The following is a 21,554-nucleotide window of genomic DNA, read 5'->3' as shown; positions in this document are numbered from 1 at the left end:
CTGCGAGGAGGAGCCCGCGCACCGCCGCCGTCGTCGCAGCGTCCCCATCCTGCTCCGCCCCCATCGCAGCGCCCCGAGATCACCCGCCGCCGGCTCCTGGCTCCCCGTAGGCGAGGAGCATAAGCCACTTCCTCTGAAGCGGACTCTGGCGCGCCTCAGCCGGGTCGAGTGCTGAGCCGCAGCTTCCGGGCAGCCGCGGCAACGGCGAGGCGCGGGGCGGGGGCGCCCCGCGGACCCCACGACCCGGAGCAAGCGGGCGCCGGGAGCGGACAGTCCCACCAGAGGAGGCGGGGGCGGCGGCGGCTGCGCTCGGGCGTCCAGCGAGCAGCGCTCCATGCCTGTGTGGTGCTGCCGCTGCTCCCTGGCTGGTCATTTCAGGTGACTTTCTCCGTCGGGGAGGGGTGGCCAGGGGAGCCGGTAGGAGATGGAGAGAGGCCGGGGAGGGATGGGTGGAGGCCGGGTCGTGGTGGAGGGCGAGGGCTTGGACAGCGGCGCCCTCCGTCCTCGGCCCCCCGCTCCCGGGGAGCCCCCTATTCGGGAACCCTCTTCTTTTGCCCCCTTTCCTCGCCCTAGACCGCATCGGTCACGGGACTGCGAGACTGGCTAGGCCTGGAGCGAGATGATTACGGCGAACTGAGACTTCAAAGTAGTACAAAGTTTTGGAAAAGGGTTCCACGAAGGGGCCCTCTTATTTGATTTTTATTCTTCTTTAAAAACATCTCCTGATAACATAAGTTACAGGGTTGTAGAAAATAGGGAACTACTTTTTAAGTGCTGTGACTAGTTAAAAATAGATTGAGTTGTTAACCAGATATTGGTCATTGTAATTCATATATGGTGTAGAAGCTTGAAAAATGTGGTGATTTTAGACGCAAATTGAGGAGAAAGCTTTTAGAATTAGTAAGAATGGTACATTTTAAAGGAAAAGTGAGTCTGTTCTAGGTCTGGCACAATTGGCCAAACCTTCTGTCAATTATGAGGAGAAAGTTAAAAGACAGGTTTTAACCTTGGAGTGAAGAAATGTTAACAGGAATTTCACTGTTGAGCTTAGTGAAGATTTTATAGTAAGATATGCTGTTTTATATACACAGATGCTCCAGGATAACTTGTTTTTTGGTAAAATACGAAACTCAGTGTTTAAATTAGGGTTCATAGATAGAATTAAGGTGGTCTGTGAACTTGGATGGAAAGAAAGGTACAACGTTATTTTCTCTAAACTACCTAAAAACTAACATTTCCTTTAATTATGAATATAGGCTACAACTCACAGCAGTATCTGTGAAGTTGTTATCAGTAACTAACCAATTAACCAGTTGCCCCGGAGTTGATTCTGATTCATTGCAACCCCCATGGGTATCAGAGTAGAACTGTGCTCCGTATTTTCAATGGCTGATTTTTCTTCCAACTCAGGCCTTTTTTCCAAGTCACCTCTGGGTGTGCTTGAAGTTCCAAACTTTGCATTAGCAGTGGAGGGCAGAAACAGTTTGCAGCACCTGGGGACTCCTTTGTCATCAGTAGAAATCACTAATATTTTCATACCGCATTACGGTTGTTGCTCATTTATGTATTTATGCTCATTTCTTCAAAATTACAGTAATTATGCATCACTGAGCTTGTTATTTAACGCAGTAGAGAAGTACATGTAAATATGTATTGCAAGTTTATTATAACTATTTAACATGCTTGGTGTCATGTAAATCTTTATTTTACCTATTTAATAAGATTATTCAGCACTGGACAAAGGGACACAGGGAACCCAGGGTGGAAAGGGGGAGGGTGCTGTCGCATTGTGGGGGTTGCAACCAATGTCACAAAACAATATATAAATTTTTGAGTGAGAAATTAACTTGAGCTATAAACTTTCACCTAAAACACATACACACAAAAGATTATTCAGCAAAAGGGTCCAGAGGCTTCACCAAATTGCAAAAGGTATGTAAGGAGCAGAAAAGGTTCAGAACTCTCCAGCTGTAATAAAAAACCAAACCAAACCCACTGCCATCTCAGAGCGACCCGATAGGACAGAGTAGAACTGCCCGTAAGGATTCCAAGGGGCGCCTGGTGGATTTGAACTACCGACCTTTTGGTTAGCAGCCGTAGCTCTTAACCACTGTGTCGCCGGGGTTTCCTCCGGCTGTAATGGAGACAAGTAATTCAGATTTATTTAGCTTCTCAAGTTTTCTTTGAGTCTATGAGTTCTGGATATTTTTTTTTTTTAAATGTTTTATGTAATAAACTGTTGGATTTTAAGCTCTAGGCAAATTTATCCATTGACCCCTTGACAGACAGTGGTTTGAGAGTATCAGATTCACTTTGGAGAGTTTTAGAAAAGAGATTGTCTTACTGAAATCTTGCTAAACTGAAGCCCTCTGGGAAACTCAATGCCTTTCAGACAATATTGTCCAAAAGGATTTTGACACCTTCTTGAAGAATTGAACTCTAAGGGGACAGCTGGAAGCTAATATCCATTCAATTAACCCTAGACTATGAATAGGATATTGTTACCTTTGTGTACAAAAATATGGAGGAGGGGACTGAAACAAAGTTTTTTTTATATTTTGGTCTTGAGAGACAGAAGGAAAACCAGAACCATGTGTTAGCCAGGAGATAAAAATTATGACTAATAAACCATACCTGCATTGTGAAAACAGCTTTGTTGTGTCTAAAATTAAAAATGTATATACATACATATATATGGTTTGTTTGCCAGCTCCATCAGGAAGATGTTTCATATTTACTAATGCTTGCTTTGAGCAATTTCATTAGAAGCACACATTTTAAAAATAAGTTGTGACGTCTACTTTTTGGATCTTGTTTAATGTATGAAAGGATAAGCATTATGAGAAAACTGCCCTCTAACATTCCAAAAGAGAAAATCCCATACTTTCTGGTCTGGAAGATGAAGTGTGTGACTTGACTTCAGAACGTTACTTTTCACATGGTAGTATCAATTTGGTAACAATTTAGAATCCTGGTTCCAAAGACTATATACTAAGGCATTTCATTTGAGTTTAAATGATAATTTAAAGAAATATTGTTATGATTTAAAATCTTTTAGTTATCCAAGTATTATGCCTGTGTTATCCTTTTAAATTTATTTTGAAACTCTGGATTTTAATGTTTCAAAAACGAAAAGCAGGAGTTCCCTAAAATCATTTATAATAGCATTGAAAATAATAACATACTTAGGAAATCATTTACCAAAAGAAATGCAAGATTTGTATGCTACAAAAGGTTGTTGAAAGAAATTAAAGGCCTAAATAAATGGAAAGAAATCCCATGTTCTTGGATCAGTAAACAATATTCTTAAGAGGGTAATGCCCTTAAGTTTCAAATAGTCTTTTAACTTGATGCCTAACAATACTATTTTTCCTGTGTGAAAGTGCTATTCTTTAGTATTTCCTAAACGATAATTTTACATATTTTCCAATTTAATTTGTGCCCCAAATTAAGGAAAAGTAGATTTAATTTTTATTACTCAAAATAAATACTTTTCTTAAGTAGAACAAATATTTATCGAAGTGGATATCCAAAGTGGAATCTGTGATATAGTATGCGTATGCTCTAAAACATTGACAGCAATACTAAATTTATAATTTAGGCTCTATATTTTTTCAAAAGAGTATTTTCTGGTTGTGCAGGCCCTTGTTTCATTGTTACTTTATGTAAAACCAATGAATTAGACTTTTGTTTTTTGCTCGTCTTGATCTGGAGTTCTCTGTGTTGAACCAGTATTAAATTTATCAAACAGCGTGCATGTTTATTATGAATAGTTTGTCACAGATTATACCAATGGCTACTGAAGAATCAAAACAAATCACCTATACTGTGTAGAGAATTTAGACAAGTTAAAACTTTGGCTCTACTTGCTGTACTTGAGTCATGGGACAGACTAGAGTCAGATTGCTTGAGGCTCACCAAAAAAACAAAACAAAACACAAGAACTAATAAACGAATTCAGACATATTGCAGGGTACAAAAAACAAAAATCAATTGTGTTTCTATACACTAGCAATGAACAATTTGAAAATGAAATTAAGAAAACGATTCTGTTTATAATAGCATTGAAAATAATGACATACTTAGGAACACATTTACTAAAAGAAATGCAGAATTTCTATGCTAAAAACTACAAAACATTATTGAAAGAAATTAAAGAAGCCCTAAATAAATGGAAACAAATCCCATGTTCTTGGATCAGAAAATAATATTTTTAAGAGAGTACCACTGGGAAAAAAAAACCAAACCCATCGCCGTCGAGTCGATAACGACTTCCCTCAAATTGATTACAGACTCAGTGCAATCACTATCACAAACCCAGGTGCCTTTTTTGCAGAAATTGACAAGCCAGGCCTAAATTTCCTTGGAAATGTAAGGAACCCAGAATAGCCAAAACAATTTCTTGAAAAGAACAAAGTTGGAGGACTCTTATTTGCCAATATCAAAATTTAATACAAAACTACAGTAATCAAGACAGTGTGGTAGCATAAGAATAAATATATAGGTCAGTGGAATATAATTGAGAATTCAGAAATAAACCCTTGCATTTATGTTCAGTTGATTTTCAACGGAGGTGCCAAAATAATTAAAATAGGAAAGAACAGCCTCTTCAACCAATGGTGCTTCGACAACTGGATATCCACGTACAGAAGAATGAAGTTGGACCCATATACAAAAATTAACTCAAAATGTATCAAAGACCTAAACGTAAGAGCCGAAACTATAAAACTCTTAAAAGAAAACATAGGTGTTAATCTTGTGACCTTGAATTAGGCAGTGGTATCTAAGATATGACATCAAAAGCACAAGCAACAAAAGAAGAAATAAATAGGACTTCAAATTAAATTTGTTCGTGTTTCAAGGACACCATCAGGAAAGTGAAAAGACAATCTGCAGAATGGGAGAGAATACATGTATCTGAAAGGATATTTGTATCCAGAATATAAAAAGGATTTTTTCAGTTCAACAATAAAAAGATAGCTCAGTTAAAGAATGGGCTAAGGGTTTGACTAGACTTTTTCCAGTGAAGCTGTACAGTAAGCACGTGAAAAGAGACTCAAAAATTACTAGTCACTAAAACCATTTGCTGTCGAGTTGATTCCAATTCATGGCAACCCCATGTGTGTCAGAGTAGAACTGTGTTACATAGGGTTTTCAGTGGCTGATTTTTTGGAAGTAAATGGCCAGGCCTGCCTTCCAAAGTGCCTCTGGGCAGACTGGAACCTCCAGCTTTTTGGTTAGCAGCCAAGCCTGTTAACTGTTTGCACCACCCAGGAACCTCCTGGTCAGGACCTAGAGCAAGTTAAATAGAGGGAACCTCAAAAAGAAAATGTTTTGTTTTTTTTTCAAACAGCTTTATTGAATTAAAATTCAATAGTAAGCACTAAAGCTATAGCTATAATAATAAAGATATTTATAAATTATTATATATTATATAAAAAGCAAGTTGCTGTCCTGTCAATTCCATGAGTCCCTGGGTGGTGCATTCAGTTAAGTGCTTGACTGCTAACCAATAGGTTGACAGAACCCACTCAGAGGCACCTTAAAAGAAAGGCCTGGTGGTCTGCTTCTGAAAGGTCACAGCCTTCAAAACCCTGTGGAGAGCAGTTCTACTCTGCACACATGGGGTTGCCATAATGATAAATACCCCAGACTCAGTGCCATCAAGATGATTCCGACTCATAGCAACCCTGAAAGACAAAGTAGAACTGTCCCGTAGGTTTTCCAAGGCTGTAAATCTTTACAGAAGCCGACTGCCACATCTTTCTCCTGCCGAGCAGCTGGTGGGTTCAAACTGCAGACCTTTTGGTTAGCAGCTAAGCACTTAACCACTGTGCCACCAAGACTCCTTAATGATATATAGCTATAATCATAAAAAAGCTGTAACTATAATAAAATTCCATGACTTGCTAGGAAAGAAAATTGCTTGAGACATCTTGACTTGGAATATTAAATGCCTCCTAATAATGAGTTGGAGCCCTGGTGGCACAGTGGTTAAGAGCTCAGGCTGCTAACCAAAACGTCGGCGGTTCAAATCCACTAGTGCTCCCTGGAAACCCTATGGGGCAGTTCTACTCTGTCCTGTAGGATTGCTATGAGTTGGAATCGACTTGACCGCAGTGGGTTTGGTTTTTTGTTTCTTTTTTTTTTAAATAATGAGTCATACAAACATTCAGTTCTTTAAACTTTCAACGAAAGAGTGTCGGAATTTAAGTCAGCACTCTTAGTGTCAAATCTGGTGAGTACCATTCTAATTTGTCCTTAAAGAATGTGAATATCAAGTTTTCATTCCACAGCACTAATTTGTAGACTTAATACACTGATCAAGGCATTTTAGATCATTGGGTTTTACTTATGAAATCAAATGATTGCTCTTGAGTTGATTCTGACCTATGGTGACTCCATGTGTGCAGAGTAGAACTGCTTCATAGGGTTTTGAAGTCTGTGACCATTGGGAAGTAGATCTCCAGGCCTCTCTTCTGAGGTGCCGCAGGGTGGGTTTGAACTGCCACCCTTTTGGCTAGTAGTCAAGTGTTTAACTGTTTACGCCACCCAGGGACTCCTCAAATATGATAGTAACTGCTAAAATGCCTTTATTCACATTTATTTACAGAGGATCATCAGTTTACTTTGAGAGTAGATAGGATATTAGATAATGTTAAAGTAGTTTAGTTTAATATATATACTTTCAAGGTGACAACCCCAAGCAGGTCCTCTTTTTTTCTTTTTTCTTTTTGGTTTGTTTTAATGAGAGATCTTTGTTAAGGTTTAGAGAATGAAACATCTTTGTACTTGCCAGAATCTTAAGAGTGATTATCATTTTTATTAATTTTTTCTCAGGTTATATATGAAAGCAACAGTGTTTGAGGTAGGGATGTCTGGGAGAGATTGAAGACAAGGTCTGCATCTCCTGAAAAAGAATTGTGGCCTTTACAACAACAATAATAATAACACTCGTCAGGCTTGGGTAGCTCAGAAGCATCCAAAGGGAGCTGGGGAATCTTTCCATGGCAGACACTTTGGAGAAATATCTGGGACAGTATAGTAGAGGAGAAATTAGCTATTCCTAGGAGATGTCAGAGAATTGTAAAATTCCCGTTACAATGCTGTGTATTTGGTAGTTAAAGATAGCTTATTTAATAGGGACTTGCCTACAAGGTACTAAAAAGAGATTGGGACCTATTTAGGAATTTTGGCCTTCAAGGTGGTATAGGTTGCCAGGGAGCTAAGCAACTATTTTGAAAGCATGAATCAGGATTTCCTTTGCTCGTTCTGTTGAATATTTTATGGTCTACATAAATTTAAGAGTAAAGCTAGAAAAATCTAATGAAAGAATGATTTTTCTAAAGGTTATATTGACTTGTTTTTATTACATGTTTTTTAAAGGAACTATAGTGACTCTGAAACCGAAGGAGACATTTTTAATTCTTTAGTGCAATATTTTGGTGATAGTTTGGGGCGAAAAGTTAAAGGGATGCCATTAGTTGAGGAAACTTCTTTACTGGAAGATTCATCAGTGACTTTGCCTGTGGTAATAATAGGTAAGTTATTGCATTTAATCACTTAAAATTAGTTATGACCCTTACTGTTTTTAGAAATCTACCATTAGCACAAGTTCCTAGGGATTATACTGAAAAATATTCTTAGGTTGCTTGTTAAAAAAACAAATAACCACATCTTTGGAGAGTATAATTAATTTATTTAACATTAGATTCTGATGTTAGAATGTAACATATTTTTATGAAAAGATTGGTATTAACTATATTATGTTAAAATACTGCATATCAGTGGTAAGTGGTAGGTGTCATGGTAATGATAACCAACATTATTATAGTACTCTCTAGAGCATTTTCTGTACATTGTTGGATTATACTTTATAACCCTACAACACTGTGTTGGTAGGGCAGATACAGATGGGGAAACTGACTCAGAAGTTCAAGTTAGTAAGAATGCAACTGATTGTGCAAGTTAGTAATCAGTGCTCAGTTAGCAGTGAATGTTGTAATACTCTGCAGTAATGTTGATAGTCACGATTAACCATAGCATTACTATTATCATATATCCTTTGTATCACCTCAACAAATAAGCATATGAAATATTAAAGGTTAAGCTATTGATAAACCTAACCATTTCAGAATTATAAAGGTTTTTATGATTTACTTTTATTGCATCCATTTAATTACTTGTCATGTTTATCTTCTACCCATGTTCAAACTCAGGGAAGTCGGACAAGCACATAGTGAAGCCAAGTCAAAGGAGAGCTATATAGGAAATAGGTGTCCTGGTGGCATAGAACTTCCTCAGCTTCTTTGATAGCCTGTTTCAAAGTTAGTGGGAAGAGGAGAAAAGTCCTGTCACCTGACTGGGATATGAGAGAGATTAGGAAGGAAGGAAGCAAAGGGGAGAGCAAGACTGTTCTATACTAGGTTCTCCTCTAGGGGATATGATAGAGATGATAGTTTTTTTGGTAATCCTAATTCAGAATAGATCTCAGGGACCATACCTAGTGTTTCCTTTTTCTGTTTATGTTCAGTGCTGGCTTTCCATCCTGGATGTCTCGGAATAAGTAAAGACACCTTGGCTTCCTGTTCTAGCTGGGCTCTGGGAGTGTTAGAAAATGAAAAACTGTCTTTATCTCTACCTGCCCATCTCACTTTCCCTAAAACAATCTATCCCTGTTTTTGCCTCAGCCTATGAGTAGCTTAACCTAATGTTTATAGGGCCATTGGCAATAGCACCATCAGCCTGAGAACGGAATAAGCTGATTTCTCTAATATATGTATTAGTTTTTATGCTGCAGTAACAAATTACCACAAACCTAGTGTAATCATGTTGTAGCCTCAAATAATCCAATTTCCTGCTTCAAGCTCCTGAAAGTTTCCTGATGTGGGAGATTGGATTATTGGCAGGACGGTGGAGAGCAACACACATTCAAACAAGCGCCGTCGGCTGCCGTCTTTGAATGGGGCTTCTTACCCAAAGCCACTGCACAAGAGGTTTGGTTGCAATGCAGTGCCTACGCTGCCTTGGTTTCCCTCGGCCATAACTGAACCAATTAGAACCAGTTCGAAGCCTTGGTTATTAGTGGGCCAGTCAGGTGGAATAAAGAAGTACCATTTGGAAATGTAGGATATGTTTTTGGGAAAGAGGTCAGCTTAGAGATCTAATTTTGAAAGTCAGTAGCATAGAGAGTCTTGAATTGGTGAGAGTTGAAGCCTTGAGTAGATGAGGCTCCCAAAAGTAAACAGAAGAGGAGATGGCAAAGATCAGAATCTAGTTTTAAGAGATGAAAGAAGGAAGAAGAATTGGTGAGGGGTAAAAGCCATCTAAGAAGTAGGAGAAAAACCAAAGAACAAGAGTATTAAGATGCATGTTGTATTCCTCCCCAGTGTTTTTATTTTTTATTTTGTTTTTTAATAGGAAATGGACCCTCAGGGATATGCCTTTCTTACATGTTATCAGGCTACAGACCATATTTATCATCAGAAGCAATACATCCAAATACAATCTTACATGGTAAATTAGAAGAAGCAAGACATCTTTCCATCGTTGATCAGGTATTCATTACGTGCCAATTCTTTTTATTTTTTTAAGGCTGAAACAAGATTAGTTTTATATTTATATAAACATTGTGTTTCTTAATTGCAAATTGTTTAAATAACTTTCCATTTCCGTTATTTTTATTTTAGATTAATCAATATATTCTAACTAAATTACTTCTATTCATTTTCTTAAATTGATTAGAGCAGAATTTCCAGAATTATTTCTTGATAGATTTTTTTCTGCTGAAAAAAGTTTGGGAAATGCTGCTTTTTATTATTGGAGTGTCACAGTAGACATTAAGATACTGAAATAGTCTTCAAATTTTGCAGTAAAGAAGATCTAGTTAGCTTTGTTAAAACCCAAACTTTTCCCTTACTTAATTTTGTCCCAACAATCTTCTATTAATATCTCAAGGAAATGTTGGGTTAGAGTGATGGCCTTAACATTACCATACTTTTTTTTTTTTTTTTTTGCCGTTACTAAACTCTTATCTGCCTTTTTTTTAAAAAAAATTAATTCAGGATTTAGAATACTTGTGTGAAGGTCTTGAGGGCCGATCATCCAATCCAGTTGCAGTACTTTTTGACACACTACTTCATCCAGATGCTGACTTCGGGTATGATTATCCATCTGTTTTGCATTGGAAATTAGAACAACATCATTATATCCCGCACATAGTTCTTGGTAAAGGTCCTCCTGGTGGGGCTTGGCATGTGAGTATATTTTCTTAACATTTTATTGTATGTTAATTATTAGATGTCATCCTGATAAGAACAACTTGATTCTTAAGCATTATAATACTGTTACATATGTTTACCACATTTTTATCTGAGAAGAATTTTAATGCAGTTCATTTAGTTAAATATGGATTAATTACTAGCAGTAGTTAAGCTAAATTTGATTACTGACTTAGCTTTAGAGTGAGTGTATTTCTATTATTTTATGAGATTACATAGAAAACATTACAGGAATGTTTTGCATAGTGAAAAATTTAAAATTCAGTTATTCAATTTAGAGTTTATAAAATTTCACATAGTATTTCAAATTAATTTCCATTATTTCCCTACATTTTCAAATACTTGAATGAAAAGTATGTACGAGAAAAATGTTTTTAAACTGAAGAACTGATAAATTAAGGATTCATTCAATTGCATTTCATTAGGGGACCAGCAACTAATAATTACTCTTCACCCCTGTGTGGCCAGCAGTTAATACAGTGTCTAGCCTATAGTGAATGCTCATTTGTTGTACAAATAAATGTTAAATTTTTGCTACTTAGAAAAATCTGCAGGCAATAATTGAACTCTGTGTTACTCCATATCCTCCACTTGTATAAGAAAGTTTAAGTATGGATAAGCTTTGATTACTAAAGACACATTTGAGTCAGTGGTAAATCTTGGAGTGTACATAAAGCTTTCTGATCTTTTTTGGCCATTTATTATAGCCACTAGAATAGTGATGTAAATAAATGATATTTGAGCTGTAATCCAGTTGTCAAGCATCACCTTCCTGATGCTCCCAAGCTAATTATTTGTTCCCAGCTCTGCATTCCATGCCTTAGTCTTGCTCTTACAGGGTTTACCTGTAGTACTATTTACCTGCTTATGCAGCCCTCTCCCCTGCCATGCTTCACATATATCCTTGGTCGCTACCCAAGATACAAGCTCCTTAAGTTTTCTGTCCTCTCTCATACTCATCCTCTTATAGTTTTCTCTTTTGTTATCCTAGTTCTCATCACTCTTTTCCCTCCCAAGCATCCTAGTTACACTCTCTTGTATTCCAGTTAGTGGTAAACAGCTCTCCCACATTGTTGCCGATTTTTGCCACATGCTTCTACTCCCTTCTTGAAAGCTTGCTGTTTCCTGAAGATACCTCTCCTGCTGCAGCTCTCCGAAATGGAGCCCATAGCCCCATATCCCAGAAGGTTAGCTAGTGAGGTTGATGTTCTCTTTATTCCCTGTTGCTTTATGTAAAAGCCTCTGTTCTTTTGAACAGGTCTGGCTGTTTTCTAACTCCTCTACCTTTCCAGACTGTCCCCGTCAGTTACTGAATCTGTAACACTTCATGGTCTTCCATTATAACTCATTTTATCATCACCTTAAGTGACCTTAGTCTCTACATGCATGATACAGAACCAACGATTTTAACCTCTTAGTCCGTAATCTCATTTCCAGTGACCTTTTCTTTCATTCTTCATTAGCTTCTAACTCTAGTGGCTCCGTTATAGATCTTATCTCTCACAAATACTTAACTGTGAAAAACTAAATTAAAAAATATCTTACTTTCTGATCACAACATCCTCTGTACCTTATCTTCAAGCACAGAGAGCACTTCAGGCCCCAGTCTACACCTCCTTACCTATCCAGTTTAGGTTCTATAATCCGTAATTGAACCTTCTTCTCTTTAAGACCCAATTGTCCTTCCATCATGTGGCTTTGGCAAAAAAGCAATTCATCTTACTTTTCAATCTATCTTTTCCTATTATTAGGCTGTCAAATGTTACCAGAGAAAAATCATACAACTGTGAAAATTATTCTCCAACCTCAGTTGGGCCCTAAAACACTGTTTGGTAATCCTTTCATATGTCCTTAAGTTCTTTTTTCTCAAATCTCTGTCCTTTTTTTCTACTTTATGCTCAGAAATATTCTTGTTTCTTTACAGAGAAAATGGAATCCATCAGGATTGTAATTTCACACTCAAACCTACAAACTTACCTGCATTCATACTAATTCTTTATTTCTTGTCTTCTGAAATAGTTATCTATACATATGATCTCGATGCCTTTGTCTCCTGCTTCTTAGCTAACTTCCCTCTAGCTTCTATCACTGTTTTGCACTGAAACTGCTCTTTTTGATGGTTCTTAACTTCGCGTTTTGCTCAATTTGATGAAGAGTCTCAATTTATCTTTCCTGACCTTTGTAACATTTTGACAGTGTTGATATCCTTCTTGGATTCTCTGACCCTTCATTCTCGTTGTTTGTTTTCCTGCTTGGTCACTCCTTTTTAATTACCTTTGTAGACTCTTGTTCCTCATATTGTCTCTTTAAAAATGTGCTTTTCTAGACTCTGTCCAAAGCCAAGGTCTTTCTGATAATCTTCATTCTCCCTGGGTTTTCATCTACTTCTGTGACTCATATGAATGCTGATGATTCCCAAATCAAGATCTCTGATCCAGATTTCTCTCTGTTACATATCCAGCTAGATACATTCTCCTGATTATTCTACAGGGGTCCTCAAACTCAGCATGCCTAAACCCAATCATCTTTATTATCGAATTCTGTTTTTAATTTACTTATCATTGCATTTAAGAGCTTGGTTGCTAATCAGAAGGTCCATAGTCCAAATCCACCAGCCGCTCCTTGGAAACCCTATGTGGCAGTTCTACTCTGTCCTGTAGGGCTGCTATGAGTCAGAATTGAGTTGACGGCAACAGGTTTTTTAATCATTGAATGACATGATCATGTAGTTACTCAAGCCAGAAAACTGAGAGTCATCGCTTTCTCTTTCCTCAACTCCCACATCGAACGAATCAACAGGTCTCCATTTTTTCCTCTAAACATATTTGGAATCCGTCTACCCTAATTCTCTCCATCACCATTGTAGCTACCATTGGTAGCTTTTCTTCTGATGATTTTTGTTTTCCATCTTAGTTCTAATCCTGGTGTCAGAGCCAGTCTGGCTCAAGGCAAGGGGCAGTTTGCAGCATTCTCTCCCTGCGGTGATCTTTTGTGTACTTCTCAAATAATGCTTCATAGGACCTAGTGTGTAGTAAATGCTCTGTAAATTTTAGCCAGTAATAATTTTTATTACAATAACAACGTGTTCCATTCCCAGTACTGGGCTGTATAGAAGCAGAGACAAGAAGAGTTTTGAAAAAAGAAGCCACAGATTAAAAGAGTTAGTTCAAAGAGATGATTGTGGCCCTTGGGACAGGTGCCTGGTCTTGGACTTTTCTTGCTTTGTAGTGAGAAAAGCAGAAGTAAGTAGGACAAGGGAGCTTGAAGGACTCACGTTCCTTGAAGGCAGCATTTCCTCAGCAGTGAGTCCATTCTTTGAGGCAAATCACTGCTTATTTCCCTACTCTTCAGAAGAGATGGTGCTATATCCAAGCAACTTACACTTCAGAGTTATAATTGATGAAGGAGAAGCTCTTCTGCTGCCAATTTTTAAAAATCTGATATTATTAAAATAGTAAGACATCTAAAGTATTAGAAATTAATGAACTTGTCTTCCTTTTCTTTAACAAGTGAAAATATTGATTTGTTCTCTAACATAATATTGTACATCTAAATTACGTTGATTGTAGTCCAAAGTTATCCTCATTGTATAGGCATTGTACAATATTGTAAATTTGTTTTATAAGTTTATATGAAAGAAGAAGTGTAGATGGATACTACCAAATGATGAAAGTATATGAAAGTTTACTGGAATAAAGTTTTAGAGGTAATTTATACAACCATTTAGAACTGTTTTGAGCCCTCATCTAGAGTCTTAATTATTGTAAATGAGATGGTTTGGTAAAGAAAATCCATGTTACTGCTTAAATGTGTTTTTTGGTTGTACTTTTTTTATTCTAAAAGAATATGGAAGGCTCCATGTTGACAATCAGCTTTGGAAATTGGATGGAGCTACCTGGACTTAAATTTAAGGATTGGGTGTCTAGCAAACGAAGGTAAAGATCAACCTATATTAATATTCTTTGGTGTACAATGAAAGAGAGACTATGAGTAAATTTTGAAATATTTATGCTGTCATGTTTTAGATGAATAATTTAAATGTACATTTCTTACAAACAAAAATACATCTTTGCAACAGTGATTGTAATGAGGTAGTTACCCTTTAGGGGTGTTCTAGAAACTAAGCACAGGGGTAAGGGATTACCTATAGATTGGGTTCTTGTGACTTCTCTGTTAACCATGGATTTATCTCACTCCCCCATTAAATCTTTGTTTAGTTACTAACTTTCTCGTCTGCCCCCACATCCTTCCCATGCTTTTATCTACTTATTTTTATAGTGGAGATACATATATATCTCTTCATGTATGCCTATCTCCAGTGTGCATATCTAAAATGTTTGACTTTCAGGTAGAAGAAAAACCAAAAGCCTATTGCCGTCGAGTCGATTCCGACTCATAGTGACCCTATAGGACAGAGTAGAACTGTCTCATAGAGTTTCCAAGGAGCACCTGGTGGATTCGAACTGCCAACCTTTTGGTTAGCAGCTGTAGCACTTAACCACTACACCACCAGGGTTTCCTAAGGTAGAAGAGTGTATGATTAATTAAATTTAGAATGATGGAATGAAACTAGAATATGGGTCAATAGGAAGATGTGATTGGCTATTTGAGTATGGAGGTAAATATTTAATAAGAAATATGAAAGTAGGAGTAACAGAAGAAATCTCAACTTGGAAGAATACAAGTTTATTTATTTTGGTGGAGAAAACCTAAGATTTAAAAAGAAAAGTATGAAAAGCCATAACATTTTCAAGGATAGTAAGTATTAAATTAGATAGGGATTACTAATACAGAGAATCTATTCTATTTTGCCTACTCACAAAAACAGTAAAGCAGGAGGTTACTTAATCTTTAAGAAAAGGATGTAACATTTGAATGCTTGACATCATGCTAGACACCATATTAATTCATACAAATCTTAATTTGAGAAGAAGAGCAAATTTAGACCAGCTTGAATAATTGAAATTAAATCTTCCCAAAAAACTTCATTTTTTAAAAAGGAATTATATATGCATTTAAAACTTAAGGTTGCAAAACCAGGCAAGTTGTATAAGTTCTTGATTTTCAAAAGTAAACAAGTGAAATTGCTCAGTACATTCCTCCTTTTGTGACATGGGTAAGAAAGAGAATGCTTCATAATTTCCGTACCAACAGTGTTCATCTTTCTAAATTATGCTTATTGTATATTAAAGTAATACGTGAAAATGAATCTTTTGATAAATATTTGCTTTTAGTTCTGGCCTTTGCATAATGTTAAGAGCAGACTCTTAGGTCACTGTAGAAATTGACAGGGTTTGAACCCCAACCCTCTTAACTTCTCATGTTGTGATCTGGGACAGATAACTGAAACTAGCTATCATTTCCATGACTGTAAAATGAGGATGATAATAGTATTAACTGTTACAGAGGGTTTCTAAATGTTAATTATAATCGTTAAATTTTGAAAAGAAAAAAATTTTATTAACTTTTTCCAGTAACAAGTTACATTGAATTATGTCAAACGATTTGGTAGGTTTTTGCTGCTACTTATCTTTAATTGGGGCACAGTATTTAGGAGCATTAATGCCTGCCATTTTAAAGTACAAGTGGAAAATGAAAGATGTAACAGTGCCATTTCTTCATAAAAATATTATGTTTAGATCTCTTTATGAGTAGGACAACACACAGAAATGTTACATTTACTTAGACTTAAGATCTTTTTGGTCAGCAGAGACTATGATCTGAATTATTTTCTGCCACTAGGAAAATAGAGCAGATTACTAAAAATCTTGTCAGGATGGTATATATAATTTCTAAGAAACATATATATTACAAGTAGATCTATAATATCTCACAGTTATAATCGAAATGATTCAGTAGTCTAATTTTCAGACATCTACATTTTTAATCCCTTCATTTATTTATTCAGTAAAAGTTTATCAAGCTAATTTGAGCAGACACTATGCCAGGTACTGAGGAAACAAAGATATGTTAAATATAGTCTCTGCCCTCATGGGACTTCCTCTATTGATAAAACTCATTCATTAATATTTTTAACTAAAGGGAAAAAAAAGCTTTCTTTGTAAAGTGTTAGAATAATCTGTAGCTAAAACAATCCAGAAGAATTAAAAAGATATAGATGCTTACTACGTGGAGAAAGTAAGAGCCATGGAAACTAAAAGTACTATATGTCATAGAACTTTTTTCCTTTTCCTTTTTAAGGAACCTAAAAGGGGATCGAGTCATGCCAGAGGAAATAGCTCGCTACTATAAACATTATGTAAATGTCATGGGTCTTCAGAAGAATTTCAGAGAGAATACGTACATAACCTCTGTGTCAAGACTCTACAGAGACCAGGATGATAATGATGGTCAAGACAGAGCTATTTCAACAAAGCATTTACAGATAGAGAAGTCAAAATTCGTCAAGAGAAACTGGGAAATCAGGGGTTATCAGCGAACAGCTGATGATTCTCATGTTCCCTTTTGCCTCTTTGCTGAGAATGTAGCTCTGGCAACTGGAACATTGGATTCTCCTGCCCATTTGGAAGTTGAAGGGGAAGATTTCCCTTTTGTGTTTCATTCAATGCCTGAATTTGGAGCTGCTGTAAACAGAGGAAGGTTGCATGGCAAAGTGGATCCAGTGTTAATTGTAGGTTCAGGGCTTACTGCAGCTGATGCAGTACTGTGTGCTTACAACAGTAATATCCCTGTGATCCATGCATTTCGCAGGCGAGTAACTGATCCAAGCTTAATTTTCAAACAGCTTCCCAAAAAGCTTTACCCTGAATACCATAAAGTCTATCATATGATGTGTACTCAGTTATATTCTGTAGACTCGAATTTATCTGACTATACCAGTTTTCCTGAGCACCATGTGCTTTCCTTTAAGTCGGACATGAAATGCATTCTTCAGAGTGTCTCTGGATTGAAGAAAATATTTAAGCTTTCTGCAGCAGTAGTACTGATAGGTTCTCATCCAAATCTATCTTTTCTGAAGGAGCAAGGTTGTTACCTAGGCCATAACTCAAGCCAGCCAATTACATGTAAGGGTAATCCTGTGGAAATAGATGCATATACCTATGAGTGTGTTAAAGAAGCCAACCTTTTTGCCTTGGGTCCTTTGGTCGGGGACAATTTTGTTAGATTTTTAAAGGGAGGGGCACTGGGTGTTACACGCTGTTTAGCTACAAGACAGAAGAAAAAGCAGCGTTTATTTGTTGAAAGAGGAGGAGGAGATGGCGTAGCTTAAAGCAAGCGTGCAAGTAATTTATATGGACAGTTTACCATTAAAGATTTTTAATATAGTGGTTTTGCAGTGTACTTGCTTGAATTTTCTGGACCTGAATTGCGTGGAGGAGAGCCACAAGCTCTAGTAATCATTTTTTAAAGTTACAAGAACTTGGTGTCCTATTTATACTGTAATGAATCAAAGGTGTCGATGTCAGACAGAAACACTGCCAAGTTGCCTGGTATACATTATGTTCTCACTTAACTAAAACATGCATTTCTTTAAGACTTACTTTTGATGATTTTTGGTTATTTCTTATGTTTGATTCTAAAATATTACAGCCTTGAATCTATAAAACCACACAGTCATTAGGCCAGAAACTGTCCTATTTGATATTGGGTCACTTGCTGGTTAAAGGGTGGTTGAAGGACCAGCAGCATCAGCTTCACCTGTAGCTTGTTAGAAATGCAGACTTTCAGGTCCCACAACAGAGTTACTGAATCAGAATCTGCATTTTAACAAGATCTCCAAGTGGTTTGTATGCATCTTAAAGTTTGAGACACACCGACCTAAAAGAAAATGGTAGATAAAGTATGTATGCTGGGGGTGGGATAGGGATTGGGGGCACTTAATACTCAGGTTTTATTTATTTTGAAATTATCAACTGTATACATCTAATTTATTACCAGATATGATGGTCTTTAAAAAAAAAGATTTTTATTGGTGAAACCTTGACAGAAGCTTCATATTATTAGCTTCTAATAATTTGAACAGTCCAATAATGTTGGGATATACTTGGATATCAAAGAACCAGCCAAGAAATTTTTTGGACATCTGTTCTCTTCTTAGCCACTATAACACTTAATTACTCCGATTTGCAATTCAATAAGTTGCTGATGGAACTACTTATCCCTGTGTGAATAATGAGTTAATTTCTATCACTGAACCTGGACATGGTAAATACTAATAATACCATAATGCTGTTATGATATTGCCAGAGTTACTGAAGGTTAAAATTGAAAATAAAGTTAAAATCTGTCTCTTTATTCCCAATGTCATTATTACTTTGAAATCGCTAACCTGGATGTTTTGCTCATTGGAGATGATAAAGCAAGTCATACTATGGTTGTTATTTACTGAATTTATCTGCTCTAATTATCTTTGATTTATTTAGACGTGCTTAATCTCTGTATTTTCACACAAATTCCCAGAATTTTTAGTGTTAAACAAGCAAAAAAAATCTGAAGTTCTCCCTGGCAAATTGAATTTCTCAGTCTTTTTCTTTGGTGAAATTTATTTTTTCTGGAATGTGTTCGTTGAACATCTAATTCTGTTTTTCTTAGAATTAAAAGAAGTGGACCAAATTGTCATTATTTTTCTATTTTATTGCAATGTTATGTGCTTGGTTTACTAGAGATCATAACTTAAATATAGTTGTTGAGAATATATTTGCTTCTGCCAACTAGCTGCTTCAGATGAATTCTTAGACTCTTGATAATTGTCATGCCTGATTAAGTTCAACTTGATGTTACTATGTAATTCAGTGTTAGTTTCCTATTATGATAACTGCTTTCAAACTAATTTCACACCTTGTTGAAATAATGGTATAACATCCTCTGACTGTACTTGATTCAGTATTCTTGTTTGCCTGTTTTTTTTAAGGTCTAAATGAGTTGGATTAGGTGTTTTTCTTAATGTCACTTCTAACTTGAAAATGATGACTATTATAAAGATGAACTCGGGGGGAGGATAGACCTGTTGTCATCCCCTTGTGTCTCGAAAGCCTGTTTTTACTCAGCTGATACCATTTTTGTGATGAGACTATGCACAAAAAATGACTTCAGGGAAAATGAAGCTTCAGTAGGCCCCTAGGTGAACCTGGTGAATAATTTCATCTTTGGAACCTTCCATGTCCCTCAGACTCAGCTGCGCTGTTGCATGTAACATTCAAGCCTTTTCTCTGCTATACTTTACCCCTGTACTTCAAAACTACCCTTCCTTAATTACTATCCCATAATAACAAATCTTCCCTTGTTCTTCAGTATCAATTAGCTATTTGGGGAGGGAGGAGAATGTGTCACTAAATGTTTGACTAGTTAGCCATACCATGATGTGGGCATCTCCCCTTCCCCCCACAACAACTTAATCTCTCAAAGCCTAGTAGGGTATCTGGCACAGTCCTTAGTAGTTATTAAAAGAATGTTTACAAAGCAGAATCAATTTGGGGTTTTTACAATGATGTAATAAAAATAAGATTTAGTCACCTCTATCAGTATTTTGGAGCCCTGGTGGTGCAGTGGTTAAGAGCTATGGCTGCTAACCGAAAGGTTCACAGTTCAAATTCACCAGCTTCTCCTTGGAAACCCTCTGGGCAGTTCAGCTGTGTCTTACAGGCTTGCTATGAGTCGGAATCCACAGCAACAGGTTTGGTTTTTTTGTATCAGTATTTTACACACAGTATCTGTGAATATGAATGTTTGTTTTTTGAAAACTTGAGAGGCTTTACCATGTAAATATGTTTTAAAAAGCATCACATTTTAACAGACTAAGAAAACTGAAAGTTGTTTTAAAATGTTACGTAGTTGCTGGAGGTGAAAAAAATCTTAATAAACCTTGCTGTTGAAAAGTTAAGTCCCAGCCTTTCTGCAACACTGTGGCATCCAGAATGAAACAATTTAGATTGAAAAAGTTTAACTTGGGTACAAAGACTTGCATAAAGCTATTTTGATCAAATTTGATCACAATCTTTAAAAAACTCAATTGGATACATTTCTAGGGGGAAAAAAAGAGCCAGGGCCCTTGAAACTAGCCTGAAAAGAGTATGTGGAATAAGGATAGAGCAGATATTTTGCTGCTCCTGAATTACTCCACCTTCCAGGATATATAAGAAAAATTCTGTCTTTGGGAAAGGAGCAAGACAAAAAGATTAATGATAAGCCACAAAAAGAACTAATAATAACCTTCAAATTAAAGATTAAAAGGATTGACTCGATTCAAATCATGATGAAGTAATGAGAATTGGACTTAAGCTTCACTGTAATCAGGTATAAAAGTAAGAAATACGTGTGAAAACACCATGGGGATGGTGTCTGACCTCTAACTTCGCAAGGGGGAAGGACAAAATCAGTAGCCCAAGGCTGATTCCTAAAAGGTGGAGGTCAGACATGCCTCCTCTTTCCACCATCTTTACAGATTTCTGGCACAAACCATCCCTCCCATGGTGCTGTCTACTCTGCTGGGTTTGATAATTCATCATAATCGCCACGCAGAACTCACAGACAATACGATTATGGGGTTTATTAGGGAAGTAACAGGTACAATTCAGGTTCAGGAACTCTACTCTGCCAGCAAGCTTCTTGCCCAAAGGCACTCAGCTTTCTTGCTGCATGGGCTGGGAAGCCCACCACGCTGTCTCCTGCTGTCATTTCTCTGTCACCGATTCTCAAGCTCATGCTCTTTCTCTGTATCCTGGTTCCTGGAGCTTCTCAGCGCAGGGATCCCGGGACCAAAGGATCAACTGTCTGCTCCTGGCTGTTCCTCCTTGGTGGTGGTGAGATTCCCTCTTTCCTGTCTCAGGGGTGGCTCATTTCAAGCCCCGCGGGTGGCAAAACTGATCAATCCCTTTGGCGGGCCACAATTACCCTATCAGCACAGTCCTGCCCAATCATCTGAGTGGGAGTTACGAGACCATGGCTAGCAAGGCCACACGAAAGCGACTCAGCACACTACAATATGTAAAGCAATATTTTCAGGCATTGGACAACAACCCAGATCTGATTTTTTTAATAGACTTTTTTTTAATTGTAAAAAGAGACAACACATTTGCCAATCCACCATTTGCATGTACAATTCAGTGAGACCAATTTTAATCATGTAGTGCAAACGTCACCAATATCTGTGGCCAAATTTTCCATCGCCATAAACTCCTAGGACTGAATTTCAAAAGAAATAGGAGATGAGCTCTACAATCTTGACTTCTGCCTGAAGGCATTTTACAAACTAACATAGGAAATGGAGCCCAAACAAAGAACAGTGGTATCTCTTGTTAGGTGCCATTGAGTCAG

General features: G+C 37.1%; 1 protein-coding gene across 1 annotated transcript; it reads left to right on the top strand.

Moving 5' to 3' along the window:
• Positions 1-197: 197 nt before the first annotated feature.
• OSGIN2 (oxidative stress induced growth inhibitor family member 2) lies at positions 198-20,777 on the top strand. The gene is made up of 6 exons (XM_004370788.2): positions 198-378; positions 7,387-7,541; positions 9,421-9,557; positions 10,065-10,256; positions 14,124-14,215; positions 16,482-20,777. Exons 1-6 carry the CDS (start codon positions 335-337, stop codon positions 17,509-17,511), a joined length of 1,650 nt encoding a protein of 549 aa, XP_004370845.1. The 5' UTR covers positions 198-334; the 3' UTR covers positions 17,512-20,777.
• Positions 20,778-21,554: the final 777 nt, after the last annotated feature.

The sequence above is a fragment of the Trichechus manatus genome, unplaced genomic scaffold, assembly GCF_000243295.1.
Source record: "Trichechus manatus latirostris isolate Lorelei unplaced genomic scaffold, TriManLat1.0 scaffold00009, whole genome shotgun sequence".
NCBI lineage: Eukaryota > Metazoa > Chordata > Mammalia > Sirenia > Trichechidae > Trichechus > Trichechus manatus.
The sequence above is the reverse complement of the archived record's forward strand: the minus strand, read 5'-3'. Positions and strand labels throughout refer to the sequence as shown.

Excerpts from the sequence above, each read along its gene's own strand:
- OSGIN2 (XM_004370788.2), top strand. The coding sequence starts at position 335 with ATGCCTGTGTGGTGCTGCCGCTGCTCCCTGGCTGGTCATTTCAG. Across the intron at positions 379-7,386 it reads TCCCTGGCTGGTCATTTCAG|GAACTATAGTGACTCTGAAA; the intron begins GTGACTTTCTCC and ends TGTTTTTTAAAG. Across the intron at positions 9,558-10,064 it reads ATCTTTCCATCGTTGATCAG|GATTTAGAATACTTGTGTGA; the intron begins GTATTCATTACG and ends AAATTAATTCAG.